The 11813-nt window shown below is 46.4% G+C and overlaps 2 protein-coding genes across 5 annotated transcripts; both read right to left on the bottom strand.

Moving 5' to 3' along the window:
• Positions 1 to 298: 298 nt before the first annotated feature.
• On the bottom strand, positions 299 to 3267 carry LOC124702081. Of its 2 annotated transcripts, none has more exons than XM_047234180.1 (3): positions 3114 to 3267; positions 633 to 1237; positions 299 to 534 (listed from the first exon to the last, which is right to left on the bottom strand). In XM_047234180.1, exons 1-3 carry the CDS (start codon positions 3206 to 3208, stop codon positions 470 to 472), a joined length of 765 nt encoding a protein of 254 aa, XP_047090136.1. In that variant the 5' UTR covers positions 3209 to 3267; the 3' UTR covers positions 299 to 469. The 2 variants fall into 2 exon arrangements, with proteins under 2 accessions (XP_047090136.1, XP_047090134.1); XM_047234178.1 differs by having other exon boundaries at positions 633 to 1243; positions 3114 to 3265.
• Positions 3268 to 3705: 438 nt separating this feature from the next.
• On the bottom strand, positions 3706 to 9544 carry LOC124702082 (E3 ubiquitin-protein ligase SDIR1-like). 3 transcript variants are annotated; one of them, XM_047234182.1, is made up of 9 exons: positions 9434 to 9544; positions 9025 to 9355; positions 8842 to 8899; positions 8692 to 8744; positions 8354 to 8582; positions 8126 to 8261; positions 7872 to 7923; positions 4655 to 4771; positions 3706 to 4042 (listed from the first exon to the last, which is right to left on the bottom strand). In XM_047234182.1, the coding sequence occupies exons 2-9, from the start codon at positions 9103 to 9105 to the stop codon at positions 3917 to 3919; spliced, it is 852 nt and encodes a 283-aa protein (XP_047090138.1). In that variant the 5' UTR covers positions 9106 to 9355; positions 9434 to 9544; the 3' UTR covers positions 3706 to 3916. The 3 variants fall into 3 exon arrangements, with proteins under 3 accessions (XP_047090138.1, XP_047090139.1, XP_047090137.1); XM_047234183.1 differs by having other exon boundaries at positions 7872 to 7920; positions 9025 to 9527; XM_047234181.1 differs by having other exon boundaries at positions 9025 to 9526.
• Between the last annotated feature and the right edge of the window lie 2269 nt (positions 9545 to 11813).

The following is an 11813-nucleotide window of genomic DNA, read 5'->3' as shown; positions in this document are numbered from 1 at the left end:
GGTGGGGAGTGACGTCCCCTAAACGCGGCACGAACCAAACACGTCCCCAAACGCTCAATCCGGCGCCATTTGGAGATGGTTTGGGGGACGCGACTGGAGATGCTCTAAGATTCTAGCAATAGGACACTGGACACCCATCTCTTGAGAAAAAAAAGTACAATACATTGTGCCTCTGTATGACCGTTCGAGGATATGGCGTTACAAATCCTTTCAGAACACAAACAGGCAACAGATGAACGTAACACGCCATTCAGAATTCCAGATGTACCTTCATGCGCAGATCTACACATATCACACGTCGGATGCCAATACTTGATGGCCACTCAAGGTAGGGTCTGAAAATGTTAACATATATACATTGCAGAGGCAGGATTTTAAGTTAAAAATACAGAACTAATTCCCGGATAGTAGTTCGACTTGCATTTGCTAGTTCAAGAAAGGTTAGGATGCAGAGCTTGTTTGAAAAGTACTAAAGCATGAGCTTTGAAAAGTACTGCTCGAATTCTTGATCGATGGTTAGCTTCTTCTTCTCACCTGAAATTTGTTGCGGCATACAATGTGTTAGTGTACAGGTAGCAGACAGGTTCAACCGTAAGTACGAGAAATATATGCGTGACTGCGTGAGCACTTACCATGGCATCCAGTTTTGCCTGCTGGCAAAATCATGAAATCGTCGACGCCGTTCGAGTAAAGCTTCTCATCCATGATATGATCTACAGAACCATCAACACCGCCATTTGCTAGCTCATTCATCACATCATAAATCCTCTCAATGTCATCATCGTATGGTTGCAGCATCAAACCCGGGTGATCATGCTCCAGGCGTGGCCTCACCCAGCTGTCAGTCTTTTTGGTGCCACAGCTATTGAAAGAACTGTAGGCGTCAGATGAGATGTTGTTGCTTGAGCTGCTGGATACAGACGCCCGTTTTCTCATAGATTGGCTTTCGATTCCATTTATGGAGTCGACTTCGATGCACCCACCTAGAAGGCTTTGTGTATTCTCACAAGAGTCCAATTCCTTGACACCATTGACCATGTGGGTGTCACAATTCTTGTCGATGAAAATGCCATCGCCTCCTAAGCTTTCTGTTCTTGCAGTCTCATTCTCCTGTGAAGCTAAACGGTCCTGGAACTTGTATTTCAGCGATGACAGCCTTGTATCATTGAGATCATACTGTGGCTTCCGTTTCTTAATTGGACTGTCAATAGGGTAAATTTTCTTCACGCTACTGGAACTGGAACTAAAAAATAGCAATATAGCATGAGATATTATTACAAACCTGAACTTTATTTGCACATAGCAGTAAGCATTAACCAATGAGCCGGCCAACAAAAAAAAATCTCAATTTTGCCATAGGAAGAGTATTTTCACAACTTTCAAGAAAAAAAAAATCCTGAGTCATCATTCCCACACTCCCCCATTATGGTAGTTAATCCATTTACATATTTATAAAAATATTCCCATGAAGAAGAAACTGGAAAACACTTTTAACAGGATAAATGTAAACTTCAGAGCGTGAGGTGGAGGTCCAGAGGTAATATACAAGCTGCACTACAGTGTTTTCACACCTGAGCAATGATTTTCTCATTTTTTTTGGCCACCACATTATAATTTCAGTTTCTGGTAACTCCACTTTGCAAACATGTCTAAGAATTCTGATTAAGATAAGGCTGTGTTCTGGAATTACGGTGGATTATGATAATCCAGCCTTTTAAACCACTCTTTTGCCTATTTTACCTTTACGATAGCAAACACTTTTATGCTTTCATGGCTACTTTTCAGCATCAGATTATAAAATAAGTTAAGCACAGCATAGTTCATCAACCTCAAACTGAGCTTAAATGAACAAGGCTTACAATAAATCACAAATAAACAGAATTTTACAAATCAAAACGTAATATATTAGCCAAGTCCGCCCTAAATATGCAATCAGGTGGAAGCATCACACCAAAGAAGGTTATTGTTATTGAAAAAATTTGCGGTTCATGTTTTTCTCCCTGCCTTGAAGCGTTAAGACCCTAGCATATGTTTGAGATGTAAAAAATCTAAATGGCAGGCATTGAAACCACAACTTGCCAATTTCACATGCATACCTATCCATATCTATCTTACTCATTCCAGTATAATGTTCAGGTTGTTGCTTACATCATGTTCATGCACCTCAAAGTCTCACATCTTCTTTGTCTGGTTACATGATTTTCTTACCAATATATGATTGATCGATCAACATCTGATCCATACAGGATAGTTTGGTTAAGATTTGGGAGGATATTTCTGAAGAATCTTAGGACCGCACCTCGGCATCACACGGCTTGTGTAGTCACACCGAACCATACCAATGCGGCAACATCTCATCCAGACCATGAAAGATTCATAGCGGTTTCCAATTTGACTTTCTAAAGTGTCGCCTTGCGTATCATAAACCTACGCACCTAGCATAGGCCTAACTATATGAACACAACGATTCAATAATAAAGTTATGAAGTACTACTAGATACTACAAAGTGTCAACTGCCATCCCTTCCCAGAGAAGCAAACGAGAGGAATGGAGAAACTAACAAACACCCAGAATGGAAAACCATGTCTGCTAGCCGTTCAATGGGGAAAGCTAACAGCTTGCTTTGGTGAACCCTGCCTTAACTCCACCTTATTAGTGATGTCTTTTGTTATCCACCGCAACACAAAATTTTGCCTAACCTTGCTGCAGCTACCGGCGTCACAAACCCCACGCAGCCGTTCTTCCCGAACATCAACCACACTTCACCGATCCACTCAATCGTGAGCTCAAACACAAACTAGGGAAGCCGGCAACACAGTAAGAAACACGCAGAACACTTAGCTTTGGACTTGGAATTGGCCGACCATGGGTTATAGGCAGCTACTGTAGCAAAGATTCCCCATTTCCCCCACAGAGATCTCAGCTTGGCCGCACTGATCGAACAACTCTACCTCAACCTCTCGCTTGATCACCAAAGCAAAAGGTAAAAAAGCAGAGCGACCTCAACGGATGAAGAACTCATGGGAGGCAAAGTAGCAGAACGAGCTAGCGCCATGCGTATGGCCGGTACGGCGATACATGATAGAGGAGGAGAAGAGGATGCCTCACTCACCAGCCTTCGAAGCTTTCGGTTTTCTGGTTGGTGGAACCCGCCGCCTGCTGCTCCTCCTTCCCGGGCATCCCGTAACCTGCTCCGCCGCGATCCATTTGAGACAGCGAAGGGAGGGAGAGGGAGAGAGGCAGCTGTAGCTTCTTCAGTGTTCTCTGATTAAGATATGGAGAGTGGAGGGAGTAGGCCGCAATGTCACCAGGGGCCCACGGATTACTATCGGCTCTGTACGGCCGAGATTTTCTGTATGAAGAAACCGCTGTGGCGTGTGGATGCAAGTGCGTGCTTTTCATCAGTCTACAAGAACAGCTCGAGCTCGAGGTTTTTTTTTTTCTTTCAACATTGAGCTCGAGGTTCCAATCACAGAAGATCCTGGTGTCCACGTGACGCGCACGGGCAGCCCATCCGCTCGCCTCCCGACGGAATATGACGGCCCATCGCAGATCCAAAGGCTCCAACAGCGTGGATCCTCCCAGCAGCTAAAAATATCAGCTGAAACTCGATGACAGATGACAATCCTCAGCATTGGAGCAAATCAGTAGCTCATAGACCAAGTCCAAGAGCAAAGTATCATCTGACGCTCTGACAGCAGAGATAGGCTGCTAGCTCATCGACCAGAGTAATTAAACTCAACCAGAAAATATCAGTAGCCTTTGGATGCATAAACATCGGAGAGGAAGGAGCTGGGAACATCTCATGTATACAGGAGCTCTCGGCACGACTAGACACCTATTAGTCCCCAATTCAATTGGGTTTTTTTCTGTAACTAGTACTATCAGGTTAAGGCCTGAAGCTCATGTTATAGGTTACACCATGTAAGAAGCGTCCACTTCAACTTCGCCGGCGGCCTGCCACCCGTCGCTCACCTGGCGCTTGCAGACCGGGCATGTTCCTTGTTGGCGCAACCATGGGTCGATGCAGCTCACATGAAACTGCGAGCAAAATGTAGATCAGGTCAATCCCGCGGGAGTCGATCATGTACACACGGTAGTAATACGCAGGCAGCAGAGTGCATCAGCTATCCTCCTTCAAAGGCGTTGGAGGAGAACGATAAAGCATCACAATGGTTATTGGTCATTACTTATTAGATTCACCGCACATGCCCATAATGTTTCTGGTATGAAAGTGCTTTGGAAACAAGGTAAATCGGTGCAAGAGTTATAAATAATGTGGCAATTGGCTATTTAGCAGGATGTAACAATATCAGCAATTCAGAGTGGTGCAGCATCGTGTACAGAAGGAAGTGTCCAACCAAGTGGAAGTGTGGAACATCGTAAGTAATAATATTTATTTGTATATCTGTATAAGGAATGAGTTAATATTCGTTGCTTCACTGTAATCGTGCATGCATTGTGCAACACAGTTTCGGTTTCCTAGCATGCTTAATTGCTTATATGATGTTCACCGGCATTATGTCAACTACTCAGCTAAGTTAATCTGTCACCGTCAAATAGTACTACGGTTAGCATGCCCTCCACGACAGAAATTTAAGTCCTCCTGAAAAAATGAAGAAAACAGCTGTAAGATGATCATATGATAATTACCTGATGCAAGCATGGCAGGCTTCTCAATAGATCACCCACAACAACTTCCTCTAAGCAAATACTGCACGTCAACTCATCTTCTGGCGTTATGCTGGTTCCATCTGCATCTTGCTTTTTCTGCACAGAAAATGCAAATATGTAATAATTAAAACAAGAAGTGCTGCCCACCAAGGTGGTAGTGCTAGGATACATGCTTAATAGAAAAAGAGAGAGCTGTCTGTGTAAGAAACTAACCCTGATTAGATAAAAGTAAACAACAATATTCTTCTCCATTGATTCCCAATTGGTACATACGATGTCCCTTATGTAGGAGGATTTACTTAACCCCTAAGTATTAATAATCAAAAGGCCCCCGTCCAATGTGCCTCATCGTCGGTCTTGGGCGTCAGTTGTTTCTGCTCCTGTTGGCTCTTTGGCCTCAGCGGATATGCAATCCGCTTTAGAGAAGCAAGCCGAGTTGCTTCAGGAGGCCATCCGTCCTCTCCACGAGGCTGTTGACTCCTTGCACGGGTGGTTGCTAGCGTTTGGGGGTTTTCTGGAGCGAGCGGAAGCTACGTTGGGTATGCTCTCCCGGACGCCTGCAGGTCCATTGGTTCCGCCTGATGTTGGCAAAGTGGGCGCAAGCGGAGCGGGCCTTTATGGATGTTTCTCTCCGCGCGCTAGGGTGGGCTCGACGGTCACGGCTCCGGTCATTCAAATCATGCCTGAGCTCCTGGAGTCGTGTGGTGATGTGGTGATGCCTCCTTCCATCGATGAAGTGCAGTCAGACTCGCACGTGATCTCGGATGTGGCTTCTCCACCGAGTCAGGCACTTGGTTTTGAGAAGAGTTGTGATGTTGACGTTGCTGTATCTCTTTCGCCTGAGTCTGATAGGCATGTGGTGCCTATTGGTGTTGGGGTTGCCAAGTCTGGGCTATTGGCAACGGTGCCCGGAGCTATCGTCGCTAGAGAGGTTTGCGATTTTCTCGCCACGTTGTCTGCTGCCTACCCTGGATCCGCAGTGGTTTGATGGGTGCCCCCAATGTCATTGGTTGTCTTCGTCGGCGCGGTGTTGGTGGGTCGTGTTTCGAATGTTTGTTCATGTCACTTCTTGGTCATAGGTGTTGACTAGAGCGGGTGTGGCCCTGTTGTTTCGGGTCTCTTAGGAATGGATGTGCGTATGTGGGCTTAGCCGTGTTGTTGTAGGTTTTCGTCCGGTTTTCTCCTAAAAACTGGGCACTCTCTTCTTAATTAATGAACGAGGCAAAGCTTTTGCCTCTATTTCAAAAAAAAAAAAGGATACAGATCCGATCTCTCAACTCTAAATTATCTCTTTCCTATTTAAATAACTTCCATATATCTCAATATAGCATAATCCTATATTCCTACACATAACAACTACCAACCCCTTGACAAGCGGCGGTGGCCACGCTTGCTTCCCAAGGTCACCCCACATTGATGAAGTGTAACACCAGCTCCCTGTGTTCTGAGATGAACTGAAGTCTGAAGACAGCTTCCTCCCTTTGTGGGTGTAGCAAAACATGATATTTCTTGACTAATTCTGACCCTGCTGCTGGAGGATGTGGCACTACTTCCGCTCCTCCTTGTAGTTTCTCTACCTCCACTGCTTCAAGCTGCAGCCCTTCTGAGGGGGTTAGCTGCACCAGCTGCTGGTAGGTGGGGGCAGAATTGGGGAGAGATTTGAGGTGGGATTTGAGCTGTAAGGTGGGGGTGCAAAGTGGCTTAGATTAATGTTAGGGGGAAACTGTGGCAAGTAAGAAGATGGCTGAAGGTGGAAAAAAAAAGTTGACGACTGTTGGTTGTTGGCGGAAGGCAGGAAAGAGAGGGGGTAGTGATGGAGGTGGCCAATCTGCCCAGCGGGCAGAGTTCCGATGGCAGCGGCGCTGGCAATTCCCCCGCTGGAGAAGGGGGCGTCAGAGGTGCTGTTGGTGGAGGTGGCATCATGGGTGGCTGCTGCATCCATGGAAACTGGTGGCGGGGGCAGGCTGGCACAATGATTAAGTGTCGCTCGACAAGTCTAGGTTTGTCGCACGACAAGTCTACGTGTCGCAACTCTGATGTCGACACACTAGAGCGACACGTCTACGTGTCGCAAGCTGACTTGTCGGCAACAAACCTCGACTTGTCTAGGTCAACTGGTCGAGCGACAAGTTATATGCCTGGGATATAAAATGTCTTCGTGAAACCCTACGACCCAGAAATTGGTCGTGTCTCCCTCCCCCAGCCACCTCTCCCCTTGCACTTTGCAGATCCACACTAAAGGGAGAAACCGCTTAGAGTACAAGAGATTGAACAAACTATCCTATGTCTCATGCAACCGGCAAATGGAGAATAGGTTTCAGAAGCTGCGTGAGGAAGGATCTAAAGGAAAGAGGGCTAATGCGCTTATCCTAGAAGAATTTCAATGGGATATTGAGTGGGTCGATATCCTAGAAAAATTGATAGGCTAGTTACTTAGTATTTTTTGGTAGTTCCTTGTCGACAACACATCGACAAGTCGAGCACTCGTCAAGACTTGTCACGACTTGTCTGCTTGTCGGTACCCCAGCGACAAGTTGCGACACGTCGACACGTAATCGTTGGGCTGGCAGCCGTTGCTTGAGCACTGTCAAGCGCTGCACCAGCCCGACGAGGAACACCTGGTCATTCTCTCGTTGGCGCTTGAGGTTCTCCAACTGCTTCACGATGATCTTCATCTGCTCCACAACCTCTATTTTGGTTTCTTTGCTCGCCATTGTAGATGGCTCTGATACCAAAATTGTAAGAAACTAAACCCTAATTACCGAAAAGTAGATAAAAGTAAATGGTAATATTCTTCTTCATTGATTCCCAATTGGTAGATCTGATGTCCCTTATAGAGGACTTACTTGACCCCTAAGTAATAATCTAAAGGATACATATCCGATATCTTAACTCTAAATTTTTCGACGTTACAAAATATGATTTTTAGGTAGAGGGAGCATACGCACCCAGGAGCCGAATTGAATTTCCGCTCTTTCCTATTTAAATAACTTCATATATCTCAATATAGCATAATCCTATATTCCTACACATAACGGTGTGATTGTTACTACCACAGTTGACTATAATGAAATCCCAAAGAACATGTAGTCAAGCTCAAGCTACATTGCTAGTTGTCTAGTGATACCAAAATGGAGATAGATATATAGCAGCTTTATAGAAGGAATATGATCAAAGAAACACATTTATTCATTACCTCCTTGCCAGATCCAGGAGAGGAAACCACCGGTACAGATGGTCCATCACTACTGCATCAAAAATATTAAGCAGTCAGTTACACTCTGTAGAAGCAGGAAGATATATATTGTTCGTTACTTATTTCCCTGAGGAACTCAGTAGGACATGCCCCTACTGTGCTATAATTGATCGGGTTACAAATTGAAGAAAGAAGGCACTTATAATCATTTTTTTTTTTGCCATAATGCACCCAAAAAGGATAACTCATCTTGCCTTTTTTGGGCAGCGGTGCTTGCCTGCTGCGCCTGAAATTTGTATTTGAAAACAGGGAGAGTATTTATTTCTTCTTCACTCATAGAATGAGCACGTGGACTATTGTCGGCATCTAGAGCTCTAAGAGCATCATAATCTGCAAGCAGAAGATCCAAGAGTGGTGATATGTTTGCATGAAACAATATAAACAGCAGCTAGAGCAACAGAAAGTATCAGTGTACAATGTACCTAAATCATCAAACTCGCGGTCAAGCAGAGCAAGTTGAAGTCTGAGACTTTGCAACCGGCCTCTCGTAGCAACGGCTATGCTTGGCGGGACATGCACCCGCAACTCAGTGCGTCCAAGGAAGCCGTTGGCGGCTGCAGCATGTGCTTGCGCCTGCGCTTGGAGCTGCTGGCACGTGGCCAGCATCCTAAGGCTGGTGGCCATTAGGAACACACCCAACACCAGCCAAAGCTACAAGAACAGACAGTTCCGAGCAATCCGACAAAAGTTATGAGATCGCCCATCAAGCTTCCTAAGCATAAGAACACATACATCGTTACGTTGTGCATGAACAACTTACCATAAAATTTGGAGACATCTGGTGCGAGCTTAGTACCATGAATAGAACAAGAACTGCCCAATAAGACATAATCAACCATATATATAACTAAAATCACAAATTATTAACAGCTTAGCAATACCAGTAGTACACATGACAGACCCACATTACCTGTTACAAGAAAAGCTAAGGAATTGCTGTTCACCGGCCGGCCTCCGGCATGAATCCGCTACACGCAAGCACACACGTGGAATCATCAGATATCTAGGGCACACCAAATCTACTCTAGGTTGAAATGCCGAAAGAATGATTTCAGCAGAAATGCAAGTGGGGATGAAGAGGAGAGGAACTCACCATGGCACGGCGCTCCGGGGCGAACCCCGGGGAGCCACCGGCCTCGATGTCAGCCCTGCTGCCGCGGAACACAAAGCTCATGGCGTCCACCGGCCAGCACCACCGCCACTACCGCCAGGTGTAAGATGTGTTCCGTCAAAGCGGCGCCTTCCTGGCAACAAATACTTCGGCAGGCCCACGCAGCAACGTCACTGAAGCCGACGAGCGCACCGAGGATGCAAATCGAACAAGCGGCGGACAGCGACGCCCCAACCGAAACTGTAAATTACGGAATCCCAGCGGCCCAGGCGCGGAATACGCCCGGATAATCCTGAAGCTTCCGGAAGCTTCGCTGCGACGGCACGCGATTTCAGGGTTCCCAATTGGGGGATTCGAGGAATGGAGCGCGATTTCGAGGAGGGGCGCGCACCTAATCGGAGACGAGCGGCCTCTCGAGCCGGCGTTTTGCTCGCGCGGACGCCAAGGTAGCGGCTTGGAATGGGGGAAGGGGGAGCAGGAGAGGAGAAGAGATGGAGAGCGAGAAAGGCATTTTTTTTTCTTTTTCTTTTGGCGGTTTCAGATCGTGTGCGTTGTGCGGTGCAAGGTGCGTGGCTCCATCCAAACCGTCCATCTTATTATGATCTTATTACTCTGGTTTTAGTTGCCCTATATCTATATCTATATCTATATCTATATCTATATCTATATCCATACCTAATAATAAAGGAGCTAAGGTTTCTACCAAATAGTTTAGTCAACAATATTTTTTAGACCGTTTTACCCTCCCACCAAATTACATATTACTGCATAATTGTCACTCTAGGTACCAGTTCGGTTGTTCTGTTATGTCCAATCTAAATTCGCTCGGTTCCGATCCACCGATCGCTAGCGCTGGGCATTTGCTCGCTTTGTGTAGCTGGCTCGCGATGGGCCGCCTTCATTTTGTATTGTATACCATACACAAATAGATGTTGGGATTAAACTCATAAGTCATAACTGAGTCCAGCCCAAAAACTGCAAAACCAGCTGAGCTATTTAATAGTCCCACATCGCTCCCTTAAACGGAGTCTGACTGATTTATATACAGTCGCAAGTTACCTGAGACCACAAGCTGCCCAGGGAATCAACAAGCATTGCCACAGTTGTTTGATCTTATAAACCCTAAAGAACGAGGAAGGAATTAATAGAGAGAGATGACCGGAAGAAACGATAGGACAAACAGAGCGGGTCACAGCGTGTGTACTCGCCGGCTAGTTTTTGAACTCAATAGAATCGTCGGCATCCCCGTGCCGGCCCCTTGGTGAAGGGCGCGAATCGGACGCGCTTAAAGCCAGGCAAGAGGAGGAACATCAACTGACATCATCAAGCTGACGAAATGCTGCTTGACGACGACTAATTCAACGACGACGCGACTCATTCGCCGAGTCGATGTGTATAGAGACTCTCTACAGGTTTTGCCGAGCCGTCATAGCGGTGTTTGCTAAAGACCATTTGAGAGCACCAAGAGAAGATGATACAGCTCGGATCCTGCAAAAAAATGCAGCAAGAGGATTTCCTGGGATCCTCGAAAGCATTTGATTGTATGCATTCGGGCTGGAGGAATTGCCCTTTTGCTTGGCAGAGGGTCTACAAGGGGCATACTGGTAAGTGCAGTGTCATTCTTGAGGCGGTGGCAGACCATGAGCTTCGGATTGGCATGCATTTTTTGGCATGGCAGGAACAAACAATGTATCAACGTGTTGCAGCGCTCTCCGGTGTTTGCCAGGCTAGCTGAGGGACAAGCTCCTGCCGTGAACTGTTGTCGTGGTGAACAGACAGATGCCATAGGATGGCTTATGTTGGGGCCGAATGGACGCTAGAGGATTCGGGGGAGGGTTTGTGATTAGAAGGGATGAACTTCCGGATGGTTTCCTCAAGAACTTGGCCAAAGCCAGAGGTTGAAGAAGAAAGACACAAGGATGAACTCGCTCTAGATCACTTTCTTCATTGGTTTCACAGGTTACAAGATCTCTATTTCTGTACTCCGCTTTCTCTCTCTCTGTCTCCCTCTTGCGCGCCTGTTAAAGAGGCTGCCCCCTCTCCTTATATAGGGGAGAGGGTGGCTTACAAGGCAAGAAACCCTAATGGCATCTTTGACTAGACAAACTACTTTACAAAGATACTTTACAAAGCTACTTTAATCACGGATGATGCTGGGGTCTTCTTTAAACGAGGGTGCGCGTCCCGGCTTCTTTCTTCGTCATCCTCCTCTTTATCGTCATGCCTTCGTATAAAGCTTCTTTGCTTAGCTCATCTTTGTCCTCTAGCTCTGGAGAGAATCTTTGACCGGTCTGCAGGCATGCTTTTCTTCCGGCATCCCGGTGTCTTCTTTACACGGTTCCGGTATACCCCTCTTGGGGATACCGGCATAGTTTACTTAGCCAAAGTTTTACCTTATGCTCCGGTATAATGATTAAACCGGTATCCTGATGGCCTAAACCATCCGGTTTGGCATGCCTTTGGCATACCGGGGGTCATCCCCCCAACATTAGTCCCCGAAGCTGGTATAGTCTGGCGGATTCTATCCAACAGACCATGCCAGGTTCTTATGTCTTTGGATACCGGTTGAATCTTTCCGGCTCTCAGCTTAGACCCGGCATCTTTGCTTAGGCTTACGTTTTCTCTGCTTGCAAAGCATTTCCCGGCATCTTATTCACCGGCATGTTAGTCATTAAATACCTCCTCGGCGAAGTCGAGAATATGTTGGGTCCCGCGGCTGTCAGTGACATGCGCACTGTGACTGACGCGCCAGTGTCAGGGGTCACTTCCCT

The sequence above is a fragment of the Lolium rigidum genome, chromosome 3 (assembly GCF_022539505.1).
Source record: "Lolium rigidum isolate FL_2022 chromosome 3, APGP_CSIRO_Lrig_0.1, whole genome shotgun sequence".
Lineage (NCBI taxonomy): Eukaryota > Viridiplantae > Streptophyta > Magnoliopsida > Poales > Poaceae > Lolium > Lolium rigidum.
The sequence above is the reverse complement of the archived record's forward strand: the minus strand, read 5'-3'. Positions and strand labels throughout refer to the sequence as shown.

Coding starts and splice junctions, on each gene's coding strand:
- LOC124702081 (XM_047234178.1), bottom strand. CDS start 3,208: ATGGATCGCGGCGGAGCAGGTTACGGGATGCCCGGGAAGGAGGAGCAG. Junction 1,244..3,113: donor ACCGAAAGCTTCGAAGGCTG/GTGAGTGAGGCA, acceptor GCTATTTTTTAG/TTCCAGTTCCAGTAGCGTGA. Junction 535..632: donor AGGCAAAACTGGATGCCATG/GTAAGTGCTCAC, acceptor AACAAATTTCAG/GTGAGAAGAAGAAGCTAACC.
- LOC124702082 (XM_047234182.1), bottom strand. CDS start 9,105: ATGAGCTTTGTGTTCCGCGGCAGCAGGGCTGACATCGAGGCCGGTGGC. Junction 7,924..8,125: donor AGCACCGCTGCCCAAAAAAG/GCAAGATGAGTT, acceptor TTTTTGATGCAG/TAGTGATGGACCATCTGTAC. Junction 4,772..7,871: donor CTCCTGGATCTGGCAAGGAG/GTAATGAATAAA, acceptor TTTTCTGTGCAG/AAAAAGCAAGATGCAGATGG.